General features: G+C 44.5%; 2 protein-coding genes across 17 annotated transcripts in view; one reads left to right on the forward strand and one right to left on the reverse strand.

Annotated features, from left to right (window-relative positions):
- The window catches only part of SERHL2 (serine hydrolase like 2), a 24,693-nt gene extending 5,888 nt beyond the window's left edge, over window positions 1-18,805 (reverse strand). The window contains exons 1-7 of one of the 9 annotated variants that reach the window (XM_053407200.1): window positions 11,112-11,186; window positions 9,151-9,350; window positions 5,512-5,661; window positions 4,971-5,084; window positions 3,900-3,941; window positions 3,679-3,698; window positions 2,339-2,413 (exon numbers count right to left, since the gene is read on the reverse strand). In XM_053407200.1, coding sequence (XP_053263175.1) covers window positions 2,339-2,413; window positions 3,679-3,698; window positions 3,900-3,941; window positions 4,971-5,084; window positions 5,512-5,659 — 399 coding nt within the window. In that variant the 5' untranslated portion in view covers window positions 5,660-5,661; window positions 9,151-9,350; window positions 11,112-11,186. The other 8 variants (XM_053407203.1, XM_053407205.1, XM_053407199.1 and 5 more) reach the window with 8 other exon arrangements.
- LOC128422767 (suppressor of cytokine signaling 1-like) lies at window positions 17,390-27,759 on the forward strand. Of its 8 annotated transcripts, none has more exons than XM_053407212.1 (4): window positions 17,390-18,486; window positions 19,905-20,083; window positions 22,767-22,918; window positions 26,441-27,759. In XM_053407212.1, the coding sequence occupies exon 4, from the start codon at window positions 26,516-26,518 to the stop codon at window positions 27,119-27,121; it is 606 nt and encodes a 201-aa protein (XP_053263187.1). In that variant the 5' UTR covers window positions 17,390-18,486; window positions 19,905-20,083; window positions 22,767-22,918; window positions 26,441-26,515; the 3' UTR covers window positions 27,122-27,759. The 8 variants fall into 8 exon arrangements, with proteins under 8 accessions (XP_053263187.1, XP_053263189.1, XP_053263192.1 ...); XM_053407214.1 differs by having other exon boundaries at window positions 20,031-20,083; XM_053407217.1 differs by having other exon boundaries at window positions 20,031-20,083; window positions 22,808-22,918.
- Window positions 27,760-27,855: the final 96 nt, after the last annotated feature.

The following is a 27,855-nucleotide window of genomic DNA, read 5'->3' on the forward strand; positions in this document are numbered from 1 at the left end:
CATTGGACAGGACTAGGGCTGGGCGGTATATCAATATATCTTCCCAAATCAGTTTGAAGTCCATATTGTGATATTGCGTTTCATAATTTTTGACCTGGCAATATATCACAAATCATGATGTGTGTGCAAAAGTCACCTTGTGGGGAAAACTGAAGCCAGTCAATGCCTCTACATAGTTCAACCCTTATTTAAGCTCATGACATATCCCAATGTTGAAAACCAGATATCGCCCAGCCTTAGACAGAACAATGCTGTATTAGTAGAATAGACCTCTTAGAGATCCCTGAGTTATAGATCAAATTCTTTGTATCCCATCACTGGCACATGCAGTTGCTGATTTTGGGAGAGAAAAGCTTTTTGTCTACACATTTTGACTGACTCCAAGACTGCCATGAGAGCTGGGTTAAATCACATCCCAGAAACTTAAGCATGCAAGGGAGGGAAGTTTGCCTTTCACCCACTGCCTCTACAATTGCAAGAAATACTTTCCAGCTGGAAAAAAATCACTTAAATTTTAATTAAATGTTTATTTTATATATTGCCCTGCCTCTCTCCCAGTGCTGGAGCCAAGATGGTTCACAGGATATATGAAAACATATTTACTTATCTAGTTTCTGATAAAGCCAGCACTTAAAAGACGTAAAAGTGGCAGTGGTAGAAAAGTCTTATCATGTGGGGAGTAGCAATCACCTTCCCTGCTCCTTTTCAGTAATTCACACACCTCTGGGAATGGCTCTTTTCAAAGTTAATTTATCCACTGGCTGGTCCTAAATCTACACGTGATGCTAAGCCTGAACTGTTGGCTCCTCCCAATAGAATCATAGAATTGTAGAGTTAGAATGAATCTAAAGGGTCGTCTAGTCTAAACTCCTGCAAAGCAGGAATCACAGTAACCACAGACTTCCGGTTTCTTTGACAACATATTCAGACCGTTGTGCCTCTCTTCTTTGCAAATCTGCCTCATAACTCTGGAAATCTAAGCACTAAAGGAAAGGGGTGTGAGTTCCCTAACAAAAGGGATAATCCACTTGACTACCATACTTTTCCGTGTATTAGACAAGGTTTCCCCCCTCAAAACAAACATCAGAAAATGGGAGGGTGTCTTATCCATAGTGCATTTTGGTTTGTGGGATTTGTTGCTTCCTCTAGCCTGAGATAGTCAGCGGTGTTATGAGTGGCTGCAACAAGGGCTGGTGTGGATTTGCTGTTGCTGCGGCTTCTGGCTCCAATGGAACAGCTTAATAGGTGGGTTTTGCGCATGCGCGGCAGTGCAGGTATGATGTGTGAGCAATCTCCTCCAGAGACAGCGCGTCCCACATCACCAGCGCCGCCACCAGAGACTGGGCGTCTCTGCGGCCGGAGGTGCCCAGCAAGGGCTTGTCGCTTCCCGCAGCCCCGGCATGAGCCATTCCCTCTGTGGGGAGCCGAAGGATAATATAGTAACAAAAAGGAGAGGATTGATTCACTGCCCTCTTTGTCCTCTGCCTTCGCCACTTCAATTCACCTCAGCTGTGGCTGCCCGTTGCCTTCATGTTCTTCTCCCCGCACTCTTGTCCCCGCTTCCCGCAATAAATAAGAACGCGTGTGAGCCGCCCATCACCAGCAAGGCAGGCAGGCAGGCAGGCGGCAGCAGCGCCACCACAGAGCAAGTCAGTCCGTGGTTGGAGGAGGAGGAGGAGAGTACAGAGGGCAGGAGTCACCTCATAGCGAAGCAATGGCATCCCTCCTCCTCCTCGCCTCAGGCTCTGCTGGGTTACACTGCTGCCTGCCTGCAGGAAACAAGGACAGCAAGAGGAGGGGGAATGAACCAGGGGGAGCCATTTTCTTTAGTTTGCGTCCCCCAAAATAGGGGTCGTCTTATAGACGGGGGCGTCTTATACACGGAAAAATACGGTAAGTTGTTGAGGCAAATAGGCATGAGTCCGTGTAGCAAGCAATTTGCACTTGCCCAAATGGCACGGGTGGCTGCTCAACTCACAACAGGGTTCCAACCCACATCTGTGATTTTAAAAATTGCTAATTACATAAATTGTGTTTAGCGTCTAGCCTAGGCCTGAGTAAAGCGAATAGTTGTGCTGCATCTACAGCAGCAGCCCTGGGCACTGTCAAAAAGGCACAAGTATTTTGTCCAACCTACTTGCCATGTACCCACTAGCCTTCCACCTTACAATGGAGGGCAGAGGTGGGGCTGTCTCCCATATGCCCCACACCAGGCTCAACACTACCTCAAAAATAACCACCTTCTATTAGCAAAGAAACTTATATAGCTTCTTCAGTTCATGCCACTTCTCTCAACTATACTGCAAGGGTAGCAAAAAATAATAATATAGAATTTAACCTGAGGTGCAGGATAAAAACCATACGATTCCACCAGGATCAGCTTGTCCACCAGTTCGGGGAAAATACTAGAGAACTAGGAAGACAGAGGGAAAAAGAAAGGAAGTTTAGCTCTTTTACCGCAGGAACAAAAAGTGTAATTTCTATCACCTCTGCCTAGATATCATTTCTTATTCTCTTGTGTGTTCGTCACAGAAAAAAACTGTGTTTTGATAAGAGACATTTCTATATAGATAAGTGAGTTTGCAACAAAATGTTGCAATGTAGAATACTCCTCTGGAGGATGGTCTAGTCTTTGTCCACTTCCTTTGGTTTTCTATTAAATTTCCAACAGCCAGACAGCATTCCATACCTACTGAGCATGCTCAGTCTTCACTGGGCTATTTTTAATTTTAAAAACCCCTCTCTTATTAAGAGTTTGTTTCCTAAATATGTATTTGTACTTCTGAAAAGCTGAGGGTCTTCAGCCTGCCAACCCGTCCCTCTTGGGGATGGATGGTGAAGGTTTGGCAACATAAAGACTAGCACTCAGAGAAAGGAGATTGCTATTAGTGTAGATAAGTGGGAGCCACAGCACAGTGTTGCAGTCTATGGTGCTGCTGTTCAAGATCCCAGCCCTTCTATTCCTACTTCCCCCACCCCAAAATTTTATCCTCCACCCCAACTGAGTCATCACTGTGTGGCCACTTAATTCTCATTGGGCTGTTGGGGGGCGTTTCTTGTTGTTTTTCCCTTTTCTCTCGTGCCTACGGGACCACCTCTCTCTCTCTCTCTCTCTCTATGTCCCACAGAGGAACTTACGGTCTTCAAACAAAAACATCTTGGAGGCTGTGGCTCCGATCTGGTGGAACGCTCTGTCCCAAGAGATTAGGGCCCTGCGGGACTTGACATCTTTCTGCAGGGCCTGCAAGACAGAGCTGTTCCACCAGGCCTTTGGCCAGGGCACAGCCTGACCCCCTCCTTTGGCAATCCTCACAGAACTCTAGCCCAATGGTTGCCATTAATTTGATTTGAATTTATTTTATAATGAAATGATTTTAGAATGTTGTACTATTTTATTGTTGTTAGCCGCCCTGAGCCCGGCTTCAGCTGGGGAGGGCAGGATATAAATAAAATTTATTATTTTATTTGTTGTTGTTGTTGTTGTTGTTGTTGTTGTTGTTGTTGTTGTTGTTATTATTATTATTCTAACACACTTCTGCACAGAATTCTTCCAAGCCTTCTGATATGTTCCTCTTGTTTATGGATGGTGGTGTTCTTGCTACATAATCAGTGGCACTCAAACCCTGAACACTGGAAATAGAGGGAATAATGAAAATGCCCAGATAAGAATATACTCACCATGCCTGCAATACTCCCACCTGTAGGAAAGAAGAGGAAGTCGGGTTTATATGAACACAGAGTATGAACCACAGTGACCACCCATAAAATCCAAAGGGTATAAACTGACCAGCAATGAGAGAACAGGACCGTAATTTGATAAGTGAACAAACAAGGAAGGGGGGGGTGGAGGTGATTATGTGTGAGAAACACCAGCTTCCTCGGGGACAAAAGTCACTTACCCAAACTGTGGCCCATAAGGGTAAACCGATTCCATTTCATTGCTAAAAGAAAAAGAGCAAAGGAGAGGCTGAGTTAAGACCAGATAGCCCAGGTTTCACAAGCCCCCAAGCAATCGGCAGCATCACAATACAAACATTAGCCACATCACGGCTCAACTTGGTGCTTCTAGATGTTTTGCACAACAGCTCCCAACAGCCACAGCCAGCACAGCTGGAAATCATAGTGCAAAACATCAGGAAGGCACCAGGTTGGGGAAAGCTAGTGCAGGCTGTCACAGGCAAGAGACAGGTAGGTAGCCATGTTGGTCTGAAGCAGTCGAAATAAAAATAAAAAAATTGTCCAGTAGCACCTTAGAGACCAACTAAGTTTGTTCTGGGCATAAGCTTTCGTGTGCATGCACACTTCTTTAGATACTTCTTGAATCTGAAGTCCCTCTAAAAGGGAATGCCTGATTGAGTTATTTGATAAACAGGCAGGTAACAAGCTACACAGGAAGAAATGGATGTTGGGAAATTGGGAAATGGTTAATGCTGCAATAGGAGCTAATCCCCTAAATTGCACAGGGAATGTTCATAGAGGCTCAGCTCCAACAATGCACATTTCCTACAACAAGGCTACGCCCTATGAAATGCGGCTGTGCTTTAGGATCTGAGAAGGGCATTCACAATTATTAACTTGGTAACAATTTGCCTTCCACAACTAAAAAACAGGAAAGATGTCAAAGCTCAATGCCTACTAACCGGTTTTACCAAACTAGATTAAGGTGAAAGGTTTACACCTACTCTTGAGAATTGCTACACTGAGAATTTACAACCTGTAAAACTGTAACTGTATGTATGTGCCAGTTGTGACTAGTGTTTTATTTTAGAGGCTTTGGAGCCTGTCTAATTAAAGCAAGGGCTGCAAAGTTTTATGCCTGGCCTTGAAAGTGGGTTGGGGAGAACTTGCTGGCTTCGGCTGATCAGGAAGTGTGAGAGAAACTGTCTTGACTGCAGCCAGGAGAAATATAGATCCAGGCCACTGAGAAATTCAAACTGCCTACAGGCTACAAACAAATCCAACAGGCTCACCTGCTGCTACCCTGCGCACGTCACCCACATAATCCATGAAGTGATAGATTGCCCCAGGTGGGCGGTGGGATGACAGGCCGTGTCCTGCAAGATCAATGGCCATGTAGTAACAATCTGAAAGAGAACAAAGGGAAGAGAAACAAGTCAAGTGTCAAACCACACTCCTGTATAACATACAGGGGTACCTCGGGTTACATACGCTTCAGGTTATATACGCTTCAGGTTACAGACGCTTCAGGTTACAGACTCCGCTAACCCAGAAATATTACCTCAGGTTAAGAACTTTGCTTCAGGATGGGAACAGAAATCGTGCTCTGGCAGCGTGGCAGCAGCAGGAGGCCCCATTAGCTAAAGTGGTGCTTCATGTTAAGAACAGTTTCAGGTTAAGAACAGACCTCCAGAATGAATTAAGTACTTAACCCGAGGTACCACTGTACTACAATTTCATTGTATTAAGTTACTTGTGCACCACAACTAACTATTGTTAGCCAGCTGTTCAAATAAAGGAATAAACAACGCAGGACCCAACAACGAATCCTACCTTTGGGGAGTAAGGGGATGAGCCTGTTGAAAGTGTTTGCATTGTCCAGCCACCCGTGCAAACAGAGGACAGGGCGGCCTTGTGGAGATCCCCATGCCTTGGCTGCGATGTGGCCCCAGGGGACCATTAACTTCATCTCTGAGATCATGTCTGAAATGAAACAACAAAAGCGTCTCCTGGTGATGATAGTGTTACCAGAGAAGGCAGTCTCACCTATGTCTCATAACCACTGGACACCAACGCTGATCAGTGTGGCATAATGGTTAGAGTGTTGGACTATGACCTGGGAGACCAGGGTTTGAATCCCCAATCACTGGGTGACCTTGGGCCAGTCATACCATCTCTCATTGCAGGATTGTTGTGATAATAAATTGGGGAGGAGAACTATCTGCACCACCTTGAGAGAAAAGGTGGCATATAAATGTAATAAATAAACAAACAAACAAAAAGTCGATAAACAGATTCTGGCCCCGTGCATCCAGTCACTGAAACAAATATATCAGGCAGCGCTGGTTTGTCTGGCTGGCTGCTTCTTCCCACCCCCTTCAGAAAGATTGTAAAGACTGTGTTTTAAGGCAACATTTGCTAGCGTGCTACCCTCCAGGTGTTTTGTAATGGCTGGGACTGACAGGAGCTGTAGTCCAAAACACCTGGAGGGTGCCAGATTAGTGATGGCTGTTTCAGGGCATGCTTTTAACATTATCTCCCCACCTCAAGGAACTGAGTGTTTCATGGTGCTACAGTTTCAAGTCATTCTAGTTTTTCTAGTTTGCGATCGTTTTATGAGCCCTTATTGTGTATGATATACATTAAAATACTCCCTTTTTTTCCTTCCCCTGGGAGAAAAAAAGAGGGAAGGGTGAATGAGAGAAAGCACGCAATGAGAAGTGAACTGACAACTGACCCTGAACTCTCCCCTCCAATGGTACAATCGTCTTAGAATGTGGTTGCTCCACTGGTTACACAGCACCACCGGATTCCATAGCACTCTGGTCAAGCATAGTTTCCATTTGGTCTTTGCTCCTGTCCGGCTTCTGGTCCAGTAGCAGGGGAGGTCAGAGTAACCCTGCTATCATGGTTAGATCAGTTCCCGGTGAAGTTTGGGCTTGCAGTGATGCAGGAATGAGGGACCCATTGGGATGGTCTGCCCCTAGGGATATTTGGAACCTGACAATGATTAAGTGTCAAGAAGGACACTGACAAACTGGAACGTGTCCAGAGGAGGGCAACCAAAATGGTCAAAGGCCTGGAAACGATGCCTTATGAGGAACGGCTAAGGGAGCTGGGCATGTTTAGCCTGGAGAAGAGGAGGTTAAGGGGTGATATGATAGCCATGTTCAAATATATAAAAGGATGTCACATAGAGGAGGGAGAAAGGTTGTTTTCTGCTGCTCCAGAGAAGCGGACACGGAGCAATGGTTCCAAACTGCAAGAAAGAAGATTCCACCTAAACATTAAGAAGAACTTTGGGGGGCCAATGGGGGAAGCAGAGAGCAGGCTCCGGGACTCTTCACTGGACACCAGCGGGGAGAGCACAGGTCCTCCGCTACCCACACCCTCCCTGCGCAGAAGACTTCCGCGCAGGGAGAGTAGGAGGAGACTGGGCGTCAAACAACTTTTATGTTGGAAAAGGTTTAAGAAATGCCCACTGACGGATTCTGCCAGCGACTGAACAGCCACGGAGTGGATGGCTGTCCAGCGAGAAATGGTTTAACCAGCCAACCTAGCCCAGAGTGGCGGCAACTTACGCACAAGCAACCCCTAAAGCCATCACAGAAACATACAGAAGATGGTGGGCTTCCAGGATTAGCTTAAGGTCAAAGGCTGACCCACCACACCCCAACAAAATGTCTCTGAGCATGTCAGAGGTGATCAAGAGGAATGGTGCTTGCCTTTCCTGCCTCAGCCAACATGAGCCATCATTCTTTTACACTCACCCACTCATGGGGGCTACCAAGTCCAATAATAATAATGGTGATGGTGATAATAATGATAAGGATGATGAGGATAATAATTTTATTATCTATACCCCGCCCATCTGGCTGGGTTTCCCCTGTCACTCTGGGTGGCTTACAGCACATACAAAAACACAGTAAAATGTTGCTAGTGACATCTACATTTATGGAATGCTGATTGAACACTGATGACATTTCACAAGTCTCAATATTCAGGGTCTTATTCTCAGTTTGCAGTGCAGCCTTTGCCCACCACTGGCGCGCGCACACACCACAAACGTCATTAGAAAGCAAAATTTACTGCACAATTAACCATTTGGAAGGCTTTTCAAGGCTGCCTCAAACCAAAGCCTGGCATTGAGGTGGAACCTTTAGGTGTCTGTTTTGCCCAGGCTCACCACTCCCAACATAGGTGGGAAACAGGACCCCTGCTCCAAACACCCAGTACATTTACGAGCACAATTCAAAGTGTTGGTGCTGGCCTTTAAAGCCCTAAACGGCCTTAGCCCAGTATACCTGAAGGAGCGTCTCCACCCCCATCGTTCTGCCTGGACACTGAGGTCCAGCTCTGAGGTCACAGGGAACCAGGCAGAGGGCCTTCTCGGTGGTGGCGCCTGCCTTGTGGAATGCCCTCCCATCAGATGTCAATGAAATAAATATCTGACTTTTAGAAGACATCTGAGGACAGCCCTGTTTAGTGAAGTTTTTAATGTTTGATGTTTTATTGTGCTTTTAATTCTTTTGGGAGCCACCCAGAGTGGCTGGGGAAACCCAACTACATGGGCAGGGTATAAATAACAAATTATTATTATTATTATTATTATTATTATTATTATTATTATTAAAAGCAGCCTAAGTGGAAAAGGTATTTTTAAGTCAAGGGCAGTATGCACTCCCTCCATAGAGCACAGCTGACATCAAAACTGAGAAACAAGTTTAACTGCAGGTGCCTAAATGTTACCAATAAATATTTGAATCAATGCTATAGCATCAGTACTTATATGGTTATTGTGTAAGAGAGGAGGAAAATGAGAAAATAAGGCAGCCGCAGTTTACCTGTTTACTCGTTGACCTCTCACACCTTTATGCAATGCTGGACACAACATCGGAGGACTACTGACTAACCTACTTTTACTGCACGCATCTGTGCCCGTATATCCCATTAATTTTCTTAATTAAGCTTAATTTCTAAAACAAGCCCACTGGGGTCAGGACTATCTATAAAGCACAATAAAGTTGTGAATCTGTACCGGTGAATGGCTTCGGTGGCGAAGGGCAGGGTTGGCCGTCGCTGCACATGCTCAGAGGCACCCTCTTCTCCATTGCGTCTCAGAGCCCCAGCATAGAATTGTCGAGTCAGACGCCGTGGACTTTGCAACAAGTTGTGCCGCCCGCGGCCTGCCTTATCGCCCCCTAACAATCCTGAACACTCAAGCATGCGCGTGAAGGGCTCGAAAAGTGTCTGTCGGCGTTTTCCTACTAGAACTACAGAGCTGGGCAGGCCCACGGAGGGGACTTTCTCCCGTCTTCAAAGCTGCTGACCCAGCGCCAACTCTGCCGAGTATTAACAAAGTGGAAGGCTGAAAACTCTGCTTAATAATTAAGAGGGGGGGAAGTAACGGCGTGAAAGTACGAGGCACCGGACCCGCAGGGACCGCTGCAATGATCCGGCCAAGTCACTCACCGCGGGACGCAGATCTCTGGCTTTCAAGCTGTGCGAAGAAAAGCAACTCTCTCCCCCATCTGCAGCTGCCGGAACCAGAGAGAAAGACTTCCCTCTGTGCGGCGAGATACAAAGAGCAAGCTTGCAGCTCTTAAAGGGACCGGGCGCTCGTTCCTTCTGCCTTTTCCTTGCTCTGGAATTCAGAGACGTCCTATGCAACCCTATGCAAGAATTGAATCCTATTGTCACAGCGCGAGCTTGTGCATGTTTACTTGGAAGGAAGCCCCATTATGCTCAACGGCGCTTACTTCCAGGTAAGTTTGCACAGGCTAAGACCGCATGGAGGAAATCTCATTGAACACTGCCAAACTTGCTTTCCAGTAAATATGATTGCATGGGGTTGCCCTGTAAAATGTAAGTTGTAACTGGGATGTTCGATCTTGACCAGGGGCCTGAAAGGAAGCTGGCTTATGAAATGGTGCAGCAAGGAACATCATGGGTTGAAATCAGCATTCGTCACTGGTATAGCTTGAAATGTGCAAAATATTTTACCATCTTCGTTTATACATTTCCACTGTTTTGCTCTGTCTGTCACATGTACAACTATCTGCCTGTTGGACAGAAGCTGTGTGTGTCCAAGGTGCAATGGGTCCCTGGCTCTCTACGAATAATTTTGTTCCCTTGAGCCTACAGTGGCTGACCTGGAAAATCTGAGGATGGAGAATGAGGCCTTTGGGGACGTTATAGCTATGTCCCACTCCAGGGTTGATAGTTTCCCTGCTGTAGGTAAAATAAGGACCCCATGCACCTTTTTAACTTCCCTGACTGAACTAAACTGCTGCAGTTTGGATACTATCTGTTTCCATCCCTGATACTGGGTAGCCTAGCCTTCACACACCTGGGTGTGTGCCTATGCATACACATTGTTTTCCCTATAAGCACTGCATCCAAAACCTCAGTCTCCTGGGTATATTCAAGCCGCCTTGTCACAATGAGAGGCATTTTGCTCCTAACAAAATACATAAATTGAAGCTAACAGCTCCAATGGTCCTATGTAGCCTCCCCTGGTGGCCACTACAGGTGAGTTCAGCCTTGAAAGTTGAATAGAATAATTGCTGTCCCGTTATAATTAGCAAGCAAAAAATGATAGGGAACAGCAGGAGTCACTATGGATTCATACCAGCTTCCAATCCACAGTGGTACAGTAAAAGGCTCCATTCTCTTGTTTGCAGCAAAAGCCAGTGAAACATTTTCATGTGGCCGGTGAAACATTTTCATTTCTGAGCTGGAGTTGTAGCTGCCAGCTTTTTTCTAGCAGTGCCCTGGCCTGCTGCCTCTAACTGTTGTGTCATCAGAAGCAGAAGAAATGTCCTCTGCTTCTTGTACATGCCAGGAAAAGCTTTACCTTCTGAATTCAAGTTGGCACAGAATTTATGGTAAGGCACATCAGCCTGGCCAGAACGGAGACTGCAGATCAGTGTGGAAAGTAGTAATTGTTTCTCCTGTTCACATTTGTTTAACACAAATGCATGGTTCCCCACAATATTTGAGAGGAAACTGTGACAAGCAAGGCTCTGGTACAAACACAGCTCTAGCTTAATAGTCCATAGAAACATCACCTATCAGGCTTAGCCGGCAAATAATTCAGAGGTTGCCTGACATTGAATCAACACTTTAAAAACTAGATCAATCCTAGTAAAATTCATTTGCAAAGATTATTTTGAATGGATCAGGTATTTAGCAGCTTTCCCATGAGATCCAAGTTACACTAAGTCAATCAGCTCTTAGTGGAACTCGGACCTTACTGGAAAGCAATGAATACCACACACCTCTTCATTCAAAATAATCCTAGTAAATGATTTTTACTGGACAAGCTGAATGATCTAAGCATCACATCATCAACGAGGGAATCAATGTTCATTTAAGGGAACAGGCTCGGAAAAGTGAATGTAATATACTTAACAGAATGTAATATACTTAACAGATGGAGCATCAGATTAAGCATCAACAGGAAATCTCTTGTGAAGCAACATCTCCTGCATTCAGAGCCAGCCTTACCCTTAGCCAGAGTGAGGCAGCTGCCTCAGGCAGCAGCTGTTGACAGGCAAGGAGCAGCAGGGAGGTGATAGAGAACAGAGTTGCAGCCTATGTGTTGCCTCTTGAGAGAGCCCACTGCCCTCAGGTGCAGTGAGCCACACTGATCCACTGAAAGGACTGAAGTAAGATGACATTGTCATTCCAGTCAATGTGCACACATGCCATCCTGTCCATCTCAGTCACCAAATATCATGAGCTGTGTTCTATATATGTGTGGTGACAGGGAGACAGAGAAGGAGGGAGGATGGAAAGGTGTTGGTGCCCAGATCCTGCTGCCATTTCACCATTCTTACTATATTTATGTATAGTACTACTCATCTTTTAAAAATTTAAACAACTGAACAGGCCTCAATAGGCATAATCATCCTTCTGGCAGCAATGCTGTATTTAGCACAAAGATGGTGAACCTCTGGCCCTCCAGATGTTGAACTCCAGCTGCCATCATTCATGACTAAGGTGGCCAGTGCTCAGGGTTAACACAAGGAGGAGTTCAATGATATCTTGAGGGTTACAGGTTCTCCATCTTTCATTTACCACATAAGGAGAGCCTGTTGGATCAGGCCAATGGCCCATCTAGTCCACCATCTTGCTCTCACAGTGGCCAACCAGATGCCTGTGGGAAACTGACAAGCAGGACCAAAACAGGAGCACTCTCCCTTCTTAGGAAGGTGAGGGAGAACTTATGAAAAGGCAGGTGCCTATTACCTCATGCTTTATTCTATTTACACATTGACACTCCTGAACTCTTACCAAAAAAAGGGGAGGGTAGAAAAATTATAAGAACCATAAACATTATAATAAAATATAGTCTGTATTATCTCCAAAATGTCAGAAAATAAAACTGAATTCCCTGCATATGTCTAAATAAAACACATTGTCTCCTGTGAATAGAGCTATTCAGTGCAGGTTGCCCTGAGGCAATACCTGGTCTGGGCCTTAGACTTAACAAAAGAGTGTGGAAAGTTTGGTAATGTGTTTCCATGGTAACTTAATTATTAAAGCATTTTCCCTGAAGTTTTCTGAATGGCTAACAGAGGTGCTGCCAGCTTTGAGGGGGCCTTCGGCAAGGTGCTTGCTTGGGGGGAGGGGGGAAGCTACCATGGCCACATCCCTCTTCTCCTCCCCTCCACTGCTTGTGCCCCCCTTTTTGTTTTTACCTGGGGTAGTCACCTGCGGTGGTGGTGGTGGGAGCACACTTTTCTTTCTCCTTCCCTGGCTAGTTGGCTATTCAAGGGGGCTAGGCTACCTGGCAGCACTATACTGGCAGCCTCCCAAAGTGGCTGGGGAAACTCAGCCAGATGGGTGGCGTATAAATAATAAATTATTATCAAATTATCAAATAGCACTATCAATGTGCATGGTGCTTTAAGTATTAGCGGACAAGTCCCTACGCTGAGTAACTATCAATCTGAAACACAACAGGAGGGAGATAAAACAGAGAAGGACATGAAGATAGAGGTTTCCAAGGCTGATGAAGGTGGTCCTGAATTCATGCCTTGGTCAAACCAACAGTGGGCATTCAGAAACACATAATCTGCTGCTAGAGAACACTAGCTCAGCTCCATTGTGTTTTTGCTTTCCTATATTGTCTCTCACTCTGCAACTTGCCCACAGCTGACTATCAAGACATTGCAAGGCCAGTTTCTCTTCTGCATCCATTCAGACAAAATAATACTCACTGGTTAATAGATAACACCAAGAGACTGACCTCTTCTGTGTGATCTTCTACCTAGCACCAGACTTACACATACCCAGTGCCTAGAACCTCTCTACAGTATTGAGAATGAGCAACAGGGGTTTTTATCCATAGCTGACCTTGGACCACCCCCTCTCCAAATGCAGCACGATTTCAAAAGCACTTCTATTGACAGATGCATTGTTGGACTGGCCTTTTCAAATACTGGCTTAGTGCAACTCTGGAATTCATGAACCTTTGGACTTTCATACATTTTTGGACAAACTGGTCCATAGACACTTCGCCTAACTTACTCCTGGAAGCCACTCTTTGGTGATGACTTTGCACCACTGTGCTCCATGGTGTTTTCTTGCTACAATCTGGGAAGATGAGCTTCATTTGCCCTTGGATTTACCCTCTCATGGAGGATCCCCGTTCTCTCTTCTGCTGAAGTGCTTTTGACAAATTGCAAGGAAGGAAAGTTTAAAAACCAACCAGCACCCTCTTCCCTTCTCTCAATTTCTCCCTCTTGTCAGTGCTGCCAGCTCTCACCCTTTTCTCTCCATATACACTATACTGCATTTGGCTCACTGCTGCTTCCCCCTCCCATCTGGGATAGTTTTCGGTAATTGATCTTGCAGTTGCTCCATGAATAAAATCTCTTTTCTGGAAAAGCTCTGATTTCCTCTTTCCCTCCCAGGAATTGTACAGGATACCCTATATTACTGAAACTACAGAGTTCCTCATGTGGTCCTACTGATCTGGTTAAACCTACTAGTTTTGGGGTGCCAGCTGCGCTGGACTGACAGGAGTCTGTTCTCCAGCACAAATAAAATATTAAGAAAAGCAAAGGTTTCCATAACAATCATCTGGCATCACAATGACATCAGGTGGCCCATTTTTGCCCATGTGGTCTGCAATTAAACCGGCAAAGGCATGGCCCTGTGCTTTGCAAGCACTGATGATCAGCTGATTGTTGGGGCTTACAAAGCACCATATAGGGGCTTTACTTGGGGTTTTGCAAGCCCTCTTTCTGCTCAGCTTTACCTGCCCTATAGGTAAAGTGACCCCTGACCAGTTGTGACCGACTCTGGGGTTGCAGCGCTCATCTTGCTTTTTTGGCCAAGGGAGCCGATGTATAGCTTCCGGGTCATGTGGCCAGCATGACTAAGCCGCTTCTGGCGAACCAGAGCAGCGCACGGAAACGCCGTTTACCTTCCTGCCGGAGTGGTACCTATTTATCTACTTGCACTTTGAGGTGCTTTCAAACTGCTAGGTTGGCAGGAGCTGGGACAGAGCAACAGGAGCTCACCCTGTTGCGGGGATTCGAACCACCAACCTTTTGATCGGCAAGTCCTAGGCTCTGTGGTTTAACCCACAGCGCCACCTGCGTCCTATACCCAGTGCTTTTCTTCGGGGGAGTGAGGAGGAAATGTGCCAATACTCACCATGACGTTGTTACAGTGCTACGATTTTGACCAGTGTAGGGAGGGAAAGGTGCCAGTACTGTGTATCCTTGAGTAACCCCAGAAATACCTGACTTAATACATGATCACTCTGGCACCACAGCAAAATCCCACCAGCCACCTGGGTTCCAGATGGGCTTTCAGGTTTCAGACATGTATAGGGACATAGGGATCAAACAAGCATGATAACCCATTTGGACAGGGAGAAATGTGTGTCATGGGCTTTGGTTCTTTCTCCACCAGCATCAAAAAGGAATCACTTTCCTGGAAAGCCTTTGTCACAGTTCCTTAATGAACTGGTTTTGTCCTAGAGAAAGGAGGGGAGGAGCTTCTGTGAAAAGACCCACTAATCTGCTTCCTGGCAGGAGGAAAATTGGCTCAATCTTTCACTTACCAAAATATAAGGATTCTTAAAGGAAGCTGTAAAGAGAAAGATGTAGTGTAAATCTACTTATTAAAAAGAGCTACAGCCCTCTTTCCTTTTTTAAACAACCCCAGGTATATAGCAGTGTTACAATTTTTATGAATATATTCCAAATAATATTTGTTTGGGAAATGTTACAAGCAGTGGGTTTTTTTCCTGGGGATACTCCAGTACAGTACTGGCAGCTTCCCCCCACAAAAATGTTTAAAGTGTGGCATTTATTATAACAATCTCATGGTGAGTACCAGCACCATATACACTGGTTACAAGCATATTTCAGGTGCATTGTATTTCAGTATTATTTTGAGATTTCTAGCTTTTGGTAATTTATCCAGAGACTCAAAATCCTAGGCAGCAATTGCACAAGTAGGGTAGAAACATATGGAAACCCAGAAACCATCTGATGACTCAGGAGGATTGTTTTGTCTCCTTGGCAGGTGCTTCTGTCAAAGCCTTGGTTGATCTCTGGAATCAAGAAATGGCCTGGGTGGTTGACAGAAGGTACTCCTGAGCACCCCCACCCACCAGGCAGAACTTGGGGTGATGAACTGGTAGGTGTGATGGAGACTAGAGATGGAGAAAGGAGGCTTAGACTAGAGTTTGTGTTAGGACCTCTTGCGGTATTGAATTCTAGTTTGACTATGCATTGTGTAAAGTAATACTTCCTTTTGCCTGTTCAGAATCTTCTAACATTCAGCTTCACTGGATGGTTGTGGGTTGTAATACTGAGAGGGAGAAAAGTTTCTCTCTACCCAGCAACACACAGACACACACCCACACACCCCTTCCTGAGTCCCTGTACAATTTGGTGCAACTTGGATGCCACAGTTAGAGCAAATCCAGTGGATGGAACTTCAGCAACTGCATGTCATGAATACTTCTCAGTTTGTGAAGTCCGATGATGTGGAAAGGATACATAGGAGGTACAAAGTCAGCTACCCGCAAACCTCAATTCTTGTCTGCTCTTGATTGCTGCCAAGAGCGCTTTTGGTCACTCTGGACTGGTGTTCCAGCTGCATCTGTTCCTAGAGAAGTCAGATCTATCTAGTGCCAATTTTCTAGGAAAAGAGGTGCCAGAACTCTCCATGAACACCTCCCTTGTTTTCTTAGAATGACAATGGCACCCACCTGAGAGGTGCCGGAGCTGAGTTCTGGCTGAAAAAGAAGCCCTGTAGCTATCCATGGTGACACCCCCTTCTGTTCTATCAAGACCAGATTACTGCAATGTGCTCTACATGGACCACCTCTGAAAAACATCCAGGCATGGGTCACTGGCCCAGAATCTGATAGTATGTTACCAGGAGCTAGTTCTTGGGGAGGGGGCACATTACACCTCTGTTAGAATAGTTGCATCAGCTTCTGGATTGTTTCCAGGCACAATTCAAAGTGCTGATTTTTTAACCCTTTAAAGCTGAAAACAACTTGGGTCTATTATATTATTCTATTTATTTTTGCTTTTGCTGCTGATTTTATTTTTGATTGCTACTAATATTATGGTAATTGTGCTTTAATGTTACTGTCTGCTGCCTTGGGACTAGAGTGAAAAGCAGACTACAAATACTTAAAATGCTGCCTTCTCCCTTATGAGCTTCCCTGCTCTTTAAGACCCTGGCTGAGCGCGCACATCCAGCAGGTACATAGGATAAGGTGCTTTCTGTGGCAATAGCGACAGTATGGAACTCTCTGCCTAGTAAGGCTTGACTTTGCTCTGGCTCTGATGACCTGTCATATGGTTAAGATATGACCTTCCCTGTCGAAAATGTACAAAACTAGTTCAAACATATGTTGGAAGTGTAAGGAAAAGGAGGGAACGTTTTATCATATGTGGTGGGATTGTAAAATAATTTAAAAATTTTGGGAAATGATATACAATGAACTGAAGAAAATGTTCCATTTAACATTTGTTAAAAAACCCGAGGCATTTTTGTTGGGGATTGTAGGGAAAGACTTGCCAAAAAAGTTGAAAAACATCTTCATGTATGCGACAACGGCCGCGAGAGTTCTGGTAGCACAAGGATGGAAGACTGAAGAAATCCCAACTAAAGAATCATGGCAAGAAAAATTGATGGATTATGCAGAACTGGCAAAATTGACACATAAGCTACGGGACAAGGATAACTGTGACTTTAAGGATGAATGGGAACCTTTCACAAAGTATTTGAAGACGCAACAAAGTGAACTGGACTCCTTGGCAGGTTTTGAATAAACATCCACAATTTTTTACTGATAATAATTAGCTAAACAGTTGGAGGATCTATACAACTCTGTAACATGCAGAAAATAGCATTATTGGAGAAACCAAAGACTGGAACTGAGGTAAGTCGGGTGGCGTGGGGTGGTGGATGGGTTTTGTGGGGGGTGGGGGGAGGAAAAATGGGGGGAATAAGGATATGTTTTTGGAAAATATGTTTTGTTATAACTTTGAATAATAATAATAAAAAGATATGACCTTCCCTGTCCTGCCGCTGCCCTGCATGCTTGAGATTTTAAGGGGTGCTTAAGTTGTTGTGACCTGTTGTGACTGTTATCAAATTTGTTTTTTTAAGGATGTTGTTGGAAGCCCCCCGTTGAGCATTTAAATAAAAAACATTGAAAGGTGGGCTAAAAATATGTGGGCTAAAAAGACAGAGTAGTTAATAAATGTATTTAAACTGAATTAATTTATCAATTGAATCATTAAAAAGCAAACGAGTAAACAGCTACCGGTTTCTAATCCTTGGCATTAAATTTGCTTTTGTAGCTTGTAGGATTTTGCTTGCCACGCTCTGTAGCAGCCTCAAGTGCACAGAGCATCAGGCACTAGGACAGGTGGCCTTGGGCCAATTGCTCTCTCTTCACTTAACACAGGATTGTTGTGAAGATGATAATGTGTGTGTGTGTGTGTGTGTGTGTGTGTGTGAGAGAGAGAGAGAGAGAGAGAGAGAGACACCCTGTATGTTGCCTTGAGCTCCTGGGAGGAACGGCAGAACAAGAGAACTCTGCATTGTACAAAATTAATGGAAGTTTCTCAGATGGGGCTGGAACTCTTGACGGGCCCTGCTTCAGCGCCGAAATCCGTGCAGTGGGGATGCTAATTATCAACTGGCGGTCATTAATGCAAGCATTTCCCCTCATTTCGAACATGTTCTTTTGATTTTGCATTAATGGGCACCTTCTGTTGCGTCACACGGGCGGGGAGAAGAAGCGGAGTAGGGAAGAAGAAGCCCCCCCTCCTCTGCGTTTCTGAGTAAGGGGGGCAATTGCGAGTTGTCCCTTAAGTGCCCATTCCTGGAACGAGGAACTTGGAGGCCGGTTCCTTGGGCAGCGCGCAAGCTTCCCGCACGCGACGCGCTGCAAAACTGCTGCACCCCCCGCCCCCCCTCCGCCGGGAAGCCCGCGCGCCGGGAGCTGGAGCTGCGCGTTGCTCTCGCTCGGAAGAGCTCCGCAGTTCCCAAATCTTACTCTTCATTTGGTTCCTTGTCTTATTTTTTTAATTACTCGATTGGGGGGGCGGGACATTTTTTCTCCCACCCTTCACTGCAAAAAGAAATCGAGAGGTTTGGTGGGGGTTTACCCCCATTAAACAGCCAAAGAGAGGCATTCACAGTTTTGCAAATTGAGTACATTTCTTTCTCCATGCTCAAACCTTTCAGGGTTCTCCAGCAAGAGGAAAGCCAGCGAAAAGATTCGCCTGCTTTGTAGCAAAGTGCAATGAAGTAAGTACGCAAAGTTCCTTTTGTGTTTTTTTGAGCTGCTTCAGGGAAGGGGGGGCGACTGGAAGCGGAGTTTTGGGGGGGGGCTATAAGGAATATCTGGTTCCCCTACCAGTTAAGCCACCGACGTCATGAAGGTAAGAGCCAGACTGAAGCTGCAAACTTAACCCCACATACCTGGGAGGAATCCCCATTGAATTCATAAGACTTACTAGAGAGTAGCCGTGCTTAGGATCCGGGTGCAAGCAAGTTAAGTTCGGGTCTCCTTGAAATCGAAGGTGCTGATGTTAAATCCTGACTGGGACCTAAGTTCAATGGACTTAGACTGGATCCAGCCCTATATCTATAACTGACAAAACTGGCCGTTCTCCTAAGTGTTGCTTCTGTTTTCCCGCGCAAGGCTTTCGGATCGCTGCCGAAGCACACAAACGGTGCGCCCGGCTCCCCTCCCGCGCTCGAAGACGCCCGGGAGCCCGCGGAGTCAGCCGCCAGCCCCGCAGACAAAGCGCTCGGCTGCCCGGGCGCCGCCAAGGCAGGCAGGAATGCCGCGGAAGGATCCGCAGCTGGGACCAATTAGTGGGGGGTGTTCCTGCGAGCTGATCTGGCGGCGGGAACCGTGCGGTGGAAAGAGACCTGGTTCCCCCCTTCTGTCTCCCTCCCCCTCCGATGGAAAGCTGTGCTGTTAGTTACCCCTGCCTGCTTCAAACGGGTTGGTTGAGTCACATCTCGGGAAGGAAGCAGTGGCTAACCTCAAAGCCTTTTTTAATAGCTCCTGGAGATGAAGAGAGACTGCAGAAGTAGTTAAACAAGAACAGATGTTGGTGTTGCAAACTCCGTGCCCTTGATTTAGAAGTCCGGACTTGATTTAGAGCAGCTAACCCTAGAAAGCTGTAGAAATCTGGTGGCAATCGCCGAATCAAGAAGAGCCCCTGCAGGATCAGGCCCAAGACCAGTCTGGTCCAGCCTCCTGTTCTCGCAGTAGATAACCAGATGCTTATGGGAAGCTCACAACAAGTAGGGCCTGAGTGCAAGAGATACTCCCCACTTGTGGTTCCTAGTCATTGGGACTCTGCCTTTGGTATTGGGCATGGGTAGGCAAACTAAGGCTGGGGACCGGATCCAGCCCAATCACCTTCTAAATCCAGCCTGTGGATGGTCTGGGAATCAGCATGTTTTTACATGAGTAGAATGTGTGCTTTTATTTAAAATGTATCCCTGGGTTATTTGTGGGGCATAGGAATTCGTTCATTTATTTTTTTCCAAAATATAGTCCAGCCCCCCACAAGCTCTGAGGGACAGTGGACTGGCCCCCTGCTGAAAAAGTTTGCTGACCCCAGGAATTGAAGATAATAGCCATTGTATCTTCCATGGATTGGCCTAACTCTCTTTTAAAGCTGGTGGTTATTGCTGCATCTTTTTAGGAGCCAATTCCAACATTCAGCTTCATTGGATGGCTGTGGGTTCTAATATTACAAAGAGGGCGAGAGAGATGCTCTGTGTCCACTTTCTTCATCCTCTGAATGGTCTTCCTGGTCGTCTTACCCCAGATGTTTACTTGGAAGAAGGGTCCTCTTTCTTCACTGAGACATATGCCACTTAAGTAAGTATGCATCTGATTGTTGCTTTAAAGTCTTTGCAATGTGACTTAGAACAGTTGGTGTCGCTTCTGTGCATTGTGCTACCACTTCAGGGGCTCCCACTTGGAATAGGCTTGCTAAACCCAGGCTAGTTCACTGGGAGCTCCTTGAAGTTCTTCAAAGCTTAGAAAAGCATAAAATTGGAGTTGGATGGGGCATTGGAGATCCTTTAATCCAGTCCTGTTGTTATGTACTGAGTTGAATAGGATCCAAACTGCAGCAGTCTGATTGGTCCTAGAACAATAGGATCCAAAAGGCAGCAGTCTGATTGGTCCTAGAACAATAGGATCCAAAAGGCAGCAGTCTGATTGGTCCTAGAACAATGCAGCAGTATGATTGGTTGGCAGGAACTACCCAATCATGCTCCAGATAGAAGTGAATCCACAACCTGATTGGCTTACAGTAGAATTCCGGAATTAGCCAATCATGTGCAGCCCATTGTGTAAATAATGTATATAAAGCAGATACTTTGAGGGGACTTTCATTCCTCCTCACCACTATGAGCTGAATAAAGAGCATGAAATCACTTTGCGACTCTGAGTATATTTCACCTGTGCTCGGTGCTAGATTTTGTAACAAACGCATCCCTGAGAAATGGCTGCCTAGTATTATCTTGCCATGCCCTGTTTTAAACACATAATCTGCTTCTATCAAAGCAAGTGTTCGTTTGTTGGTCACTTGGAAGACTGCTCTTCAGTTGCCAAGTAATCTGAAAATAATTGTAAAATGCAGGTGCTGTAATATAGGGGGCATTGTAACTAGTGTTTTTATTCAAAATATAATTATATTTTGAAATCTAGGAATTTCTATGTATGGTAATACTGGATTTGTTAGCAAGCTCTTGGCTGTAAGCTGGTACTACTGAGTACTACTAAGCTAGTACTAATATTTATGTTGCTTGTGCCTGAGTAATTGCATTATATGACACAAAGGATGGGATCATTTGGAGCAGGAGGAGCTTAGCGCTTGGAATACTGTCTACTGGATGCTATACCTCAAAAGGGGTTTTGTGGAGCTGGAGAAAGTTCAGAAAAGGGCAACCAAAACAGTCCCCTGTGAGAAGTTAAAATGGTTGCGGATTTTTGGTTTAGAAAATTGATTTGATTGGGGAAAGTGTTTTCTTCCTCTCTCGTGAAATTAGAGCTGAATCTTGGGAGATATAGGATGGACAAAAGGAAAGACTTCACAGCACAATTCACTACTACAATGTGACAGTAATGGCTGCCTCCTTGGATGGCTGTAAAGGCTCCTAGTCAGGATAGCTCTGTTACCTCCAGTATCGGAGCCCACGTGCCTCTGAATACCAATTTATTGGGGAACACAAAAAGTGCCATTGCAGTCATTGTTCAAAACATCCTTCACCTTTCCTTAAAATGTGCTGTATTGTCAGTATTTTTGTTATTTTATCTGCATTCCTAAAATGGTGTTCTAGTCAGAGATGCTCTATGTGCTCCAAAGTGCTTCCGCCCCATTAATGTGGGGGCAAGATGCTAGGAAGGGTTAGGGGAAGGGTGAGATTTCTTGGGCATGAATTTTGAGGGAGTTCTCCCTTAGTAAAAGATATAATTTGGAGCTGCTATGTTCTGTGTTCCTGTGTGGAAAAAGTGGGGTCATATGGATTTACGAAGTTCGGACTATATCCATTTGGTATAATATTGGTATTTTGAGAGCAGGTGACTAATGAATATGAACATATCTATGTTCTCAAGAGCAGCTGGAAGGTTGCCATATTTCAAAAAGTAAAATTAAAAAAGTAAAATTGTTGAGATTTTAAAAAGAAAATAAGCTTTTGAGGGGAAACCTAACCCAAAAACAGTGATATTTTGAGCTGTTTACGCTGCTTTTTCCATTGCATTGCCATACATCCGGGTTTTCCCTGACATTTTGACTGTTCGGCAAAATTCCCCGGGCACCATTTTTACACCCGAAAACCAGGACATGTCAGGAATATTCCTGACGTATGGCAAGCATAGAGTAGCACCACTTACCACTTTGCATTAGTTTGTAACAAAATCTGGTCAGTCACAATATGAGTGTGGGGTGTAATTTGGTGCACTGTTGTTGGTATTAAATAGTTGTCCAACATAGTCCGATGAGGAGTGCTGCATTGTAACCAAAATAGTAGATCCAACTGCTTTACTCGAATGTTAAGGCTCGAAAAACTTAACATTTTGATGAATAAACCATCTTCCATTTTGTTCGGATTGAGAAATAAAACAAATGAACCTCCTTTGGCTGCACTGGCAACACATTCCTATAATGTTCCTGTTCGGTCACAGAACCGATGCATAACCCCAAAATTCCTGCATTCCTACCTTGTGCATTGATGCCAGTGGCATAAATTAATAAGTCCAAGGTAGCATCTTTCCTTAAGTGTGGAGCCCATGCTTATCTTTCTGTAAGGACAGCTGACCCCATTCTGAGTTTGAAGTGGTTGTATAGAACAGATTACTACTGCCTCAAATAACCATGATTAGAGCTTCATTGCTGTTTTATACTTATAATCAAATGTCTCATAACATTGCAAGATGTGATTATTTCAATCACATAATTCATTTATAATAATTACTTGTAAACTAACTAAATAAAAAAAGGTAACATGCATTTGGAGGTGCTATCGTTTTCTCTCTCTGCCTTTTTAATCAGTGTGAAGATATCACAGGCTTTCTCTGGCGGTTTAATTATAGACTGGCAGCCGCTCTTCATGGCTATACTTCGTTGGGGAGCTGACAGTCTGTTAGCAGGAAGAACCTCTCATACGAGTTTGAGTCAGCACGCTTCCAAGAACTGCTTTCAAGGTACTTGATAATGCATGTTCTCTCCTCTTCTGCTGTGCTGCTTTCTCCCCTAGTATCTCTTATGCTTTTCAATGTTTGCAGCTTCTATATTTTAGGCCCTCTTATCATTTTTGCTATTTGTTTATTTTTTAAAGTATTTATGTACCGCCCTCTCATAGAATATCAGGATAGTGCACAGCAACATAAAAACTCAACACACACACACTCAACAGTGCAGAACAATAAATTTGCTAGCTAAGATTCTTCACCTTCACAGTTTGGACTTTCAGTATCATCTTTGTATGATAAGATGCCTCTCAGTTGGCAAACTTCATTTCTGCTCCAGTCTAGAGTCAGACTTTGGGAGTTACTTTTTTGTTTGTAGTATCAGGTTCTCTCCCCGCCCCTGCCGCCCCAATCAGGAGAGCAAATGGGGAGTACAAAAGTCCCAGTTCATATATAACTGTTCTTTGTGCCAGTCATACTGTGCGACAGGAACTGATTTTGCAGCGCAGCCCACGTCTACTCAGTATTTGCAGCTTGGTCAGAGCATGGCCTCTCTCTCTTTGCTCCTGAATTCCATAATTTCAGCAACTTTTTTCACATCCCCAAGAATTAATGCACTTCTGGGTCAGTTCCCTTATAAGGAGAGAATACTGGAGAAATTGTGTGTTTTTTATTGCCGTGTGTGAAAAGGAACATTTTCTCAGAATCACAATCCTTATGTAGGCAAAATGGGAGATAGCAGGAGGCTTGGGGGGAAACCCAAGTTTTGCAAAAGTACAAAGAAACTTTTTGGGGTGGGGAGAATGGCTCCATTCATGTCAGCAGGCTAGGGGAAACCCATGCTTTGCAAACATGCAAAGCAACTTCAGGGGAAAAACTAAAAGAGAAAAAATTCTTCAACAACCCAGTGAAGATGGAGCGTGTTCAGTGGTCACAGGATGGTGAGTATGTGCGCATGGAGTGGAGGAGGGGAAGGAGGGTGGTGGTAATAGAATGGAGTATTCTAGAAAAAAACTGTGGCTGGAAGGAATCCTGAATACAAACTTTTCACACTGCAACATTTTGTTTTAGGATCTACTTCTATCTGTTCATTTACAAATATGCAAGGTGGGACGAGTCTTAAGTTGAATCTGGGTTGATTTTGCAACTCCTTTGCTTTTTGCCTACCAGCTGCAAAACTTGGAACTCTTTCTCTTACTCCTAAAATTCAAACTGTTCTCCATCCTTTGGTGTGTGCACACAGTGACCACTGATTTCAGACTCTGCCCTGAGCAATAGTTGTGACCTTTGCAGTGCCCTTGAGTAGGCATGAACCATCAAAAGCCATAAAAGAAGCTGTCTGTCTGTCTATCTATCTAATCTTCTTTTGATGCCCCACAAAAGCATTCCCCTAACACCAGGATGTGAATATGTTTGCTTTAGATTCCACTCCAGAGATTCTCTTTTAATTTTACATCAGTATTGCTAATGGGCTCACATTGTTTCCTTTTTAATCCATCTCCCATGTTAAGAATATCTCAAAAATATAATCCCTTGTAGTATACTATAGGCTAGGACAAATGGTGTAAGAAGCCTTTTTTTCTTTTCCTTTCTCTGAAGCTTATATCCTACCTTCCTTCAAGGAGCTCAAGGTGTTATATACATGCACAATTTATCACATTTTCCCATGTATAAGACGACCTTTTTTTTGAATTTTTTGTGATAAATTGAGGGTCGTCTTATACATGGGTTAATATGCTAAGTAAGTGAGGGCTGGTGCTGCGGCAGTAGCAGGGAAATGTTGGAGAGGAGGCTGCTTACCTGTTCTTCCCAGCTTAGGAAGAGTATTTGGTGAGTGCCAGTATGTGGTGTATTACGGCACCAGTTCCGTCAGCCAGAGTGAGGGATCACCGAAAAGCTGCTCAACAGCTCAGCGAACTTACAAAAGAAGCTCAGCAACTGTTGAGGGCTCCAAAAAATAGGGGTCGTCTTATACATGGGGTTGTGTTATACACGAAAAAATACGGTATCTTCAAAACAACCCTGTGAGGTAGGTTAGGTTGAGAGACAGTAACACACTGAGGTTCCTGAGTGGATATCTGAGTGGATATCTGAGTGGTCTGCCAAATCCCATCCTAAGGGCTCACCCACATGGAAGTTTAATGTGGATTGAAGCAACTTGTGTGTGTATGTCTCTCTCTCTCTCTCTCTCTCTCTCTCTCTCTCTCTCTCTGATTTTTTGTGGTGTCCACACAGCATCCTCATCCTAGTGACAGCTACCACTTATCCCCACTAAATTTGGATTTTCCCAATCCACAGATAAATCTCAATAAAGGAAGAAAACCCAGTGTAAGACCACATGCTACTTGCCCGTGAACACACTGTGCATTGCGGCCGTTGTTTAAATGTGTAGTGATGTTTTTCTGTTGCCACACCCTTTACTTCCATAGTGTTTCCATCAACCCAAAGGGAAGGATGTGGCCTTCTCTTTTTCACCGGTTGTTACTGAAGGCACATTCAAGGCATTTTTATTTTTAAAATGTTACTGTTGGACAGAAGTGCTGTTGCACAAAACAGCTGTATTAAATAATAATAAAGCAGCTCCAGATCCTTTCCTGGTTTGAAGCAACATACACTTAAAAAAGAAGTTTGCTCTTCTTTGCAAATCTAGTATATCTTCAGAGCAAGAATTACATTTTAAAAAATATGGGCAAACTACTTGGAGCAACACAGACACATTTTAAACTTGCTTTTACTGCTCTTTAGTGCAAATCTGGCATATTATGTATTAGGTTGTTTTTTAGTCTTGGGTCTATATCTGTTTTTAATGTTTGTCAGTCATTTTGAGTTCATTTTTTCAAAGTGACATAATAATAGTATAAATGTGGGCCCACTAGTTCATTTATTACTATTTCACAAGCAATCTGTGCCTTTTGTCTCCAGCACCTGCAGTTGGAAGTATACTGTTTCTAAATAGTTTTAAAGGCACTGAAAATAAGTTTTAATAAAATATTTTACTGTTTATTTCTTTACACCATGACATGAGACGTTAAGAAAAGAGTCTGATGGTTCTTGGAAATGTGGAGAAATTATTCTGAAATGTGTGTTAAAATTCCAAAGGACAGTGGAAACTTCAAATTCTGCCAGAAGCTGGGAATGGGGCAGTTATGAGCTATTTTGGTACAATTCATAACTATCATTAGTCATGCCAGAACACTGAAGGCAACCATGTTGAAATAATCATTCTTTGCTGCAAGAGACTAACATGGCTGCTTTCACCAGCTTGGTACCCTTCAGATGTTTATGATTTAAACTCCAATTGTCCCCAGTCATCTGAAGGGCACCAGGTTTGCAAAGCAAGTGTGGATTTCTGGGGTAGGGAAATAAACTACATACTAGTGCTCCCCAGCTTTCTATTTGTTTGGTTTTTACAGTGGTATTTAGATACAGCTGCTCCTGTCTTTGATATGCCATTGCTTGCCTTAAATTCATCCCTTCATTTTGCCCAAGTAAGGGCCCAGAACTTGCCCTCTCATTTGTGTGTGTGTGCATTTGCAGGACTGAATATAAAGACAGTGGTGACATCTTCCTGTGATTTGCAGGCTTTCTGAGAGATGATCAGAGAGAAGGCAGATGAACAAACTCGGCAGCTTTTCCGCTTCACAGAGGCAACACCAAGAGTCTCCTTTTAGCCCAACATCAACCAGCTTGCTGTCTCACTACCGTGCATTTCGTGATCATGAATGGGAAGTGGTGGAACGGTCGCTTGGCCTCCTGCAGGCCAGTGGATTTTACTGGGGCCCTTTGTCTGTTCACGAGGCCCATGCTAGGTTACTGCAAGAGCCGGTGGGGACCTACTTGCTGCGAGACAGCTCTCAGGGAAACTGCCTTTTCAGCCTCAGCGTCCGCATGCCGTCTGGACCCGTCAGCCTCCGGATCTCTTTCAGCAAAGGCTACTTTTGGCTGAAGGACTGGTTTTCGGACTGTGTACTGAGGTTGCTTGAACTAGTGGTGGCGGGAACCAGGACTAAACCCCTCCACTGTGATGCAATGGGAGAAGCTCCTCTAGTATTTTCTGAGCCCCTCTGCAGGGAGCATAGGGCTGTGCCCACGCTGCAGGAACTCTGCCAACGCACCTTACCTGCTTCCAGCAGGACTGGGCGGGGCAGTTGTTGGACTCTACCTCTTCGTTGGCAACAGAAATGCCAAAATGTGGGGGGGGGGGTATGCAAATATTGATGACGCCAATGCGCTAATAGAATGAGTCATTGCTTTTCCTGCTTTCTTAGGGTCTGTTTCAATTTCCTTTTATAGGCTAGAGGTAAACATTGCCTTTCATCCGCATCTTGGTATTCCAGCTGCCTAAGCCAGTCTTTCCTGATGGAACATTGAAACTTGGTTTCAGAGATCTGATGCTGAGATAGGACTTAGTGCGTAGAAGTTGAATGCTGATCTCTAGAACCAGAGAGGCACTGCTCTGTGTATATGGGAGATTATTGGAAAACTTAGGCTGCTACCACTTACCTGCGAGTAAGCTTCATTGAACTCAACAAAACTCACTTTGAGTTGACATGTAGAAGATAGCACTGTTATACTTGCAACCAAGCCTTCTTCTCAGTTGGGCAGGTTCAGCAGTGTCTAGTTTTCTCCTCCATGCATCTCCCTAAATTCTCTTTCCCACTGGGTACTGTCCTCATTGTGTCAGGGTAGGAAGTAGAAGGCTTTTATTTTAGCACTTCCCAGCAACTCCATTATTTGGCTTAAGATTATCATTATTTTATAAGAAAAATGTGAGTCTTTAATACAATAGTCAAGATTATTGTATTGGGTGAGTCACACTTGTGGAAAAATGGAGGAATTTAATGAAGATTAAAAAGAATCTATATCAGATTAAAGTAAAACCAACCAACCCCCCACTACCTAAAACAAGTAGTAGCCAGTGTACAAGGGATTCAGTCGAGAATAAGAAATGA

The sequence above is a fragment of the Podarcis raffonei genome, chromosome 10 (assembly GCF_027172205.1).
Source record: "Podarcis raffonei isolate rPodRaf1 chromosome 10, rPodRaf1.pri, whole genome shotgun sequence".
Taxonomy (NCBI): Eukaryota; Metazoa; Chordata; class Lepidosauria; order Squamata; family Lacertidae; genus Podarcis; species Podarcis raffonei.

Excerpts from the sequence above, each read along its gene's own strand:
- LOC128422767 (XM_053407212.1), top strand. The coding sequence starts at position 26,516 with ATGAACAAACTCGGCAGCTTTTCCGCTTCACAGAGGCAACACCAAGAG.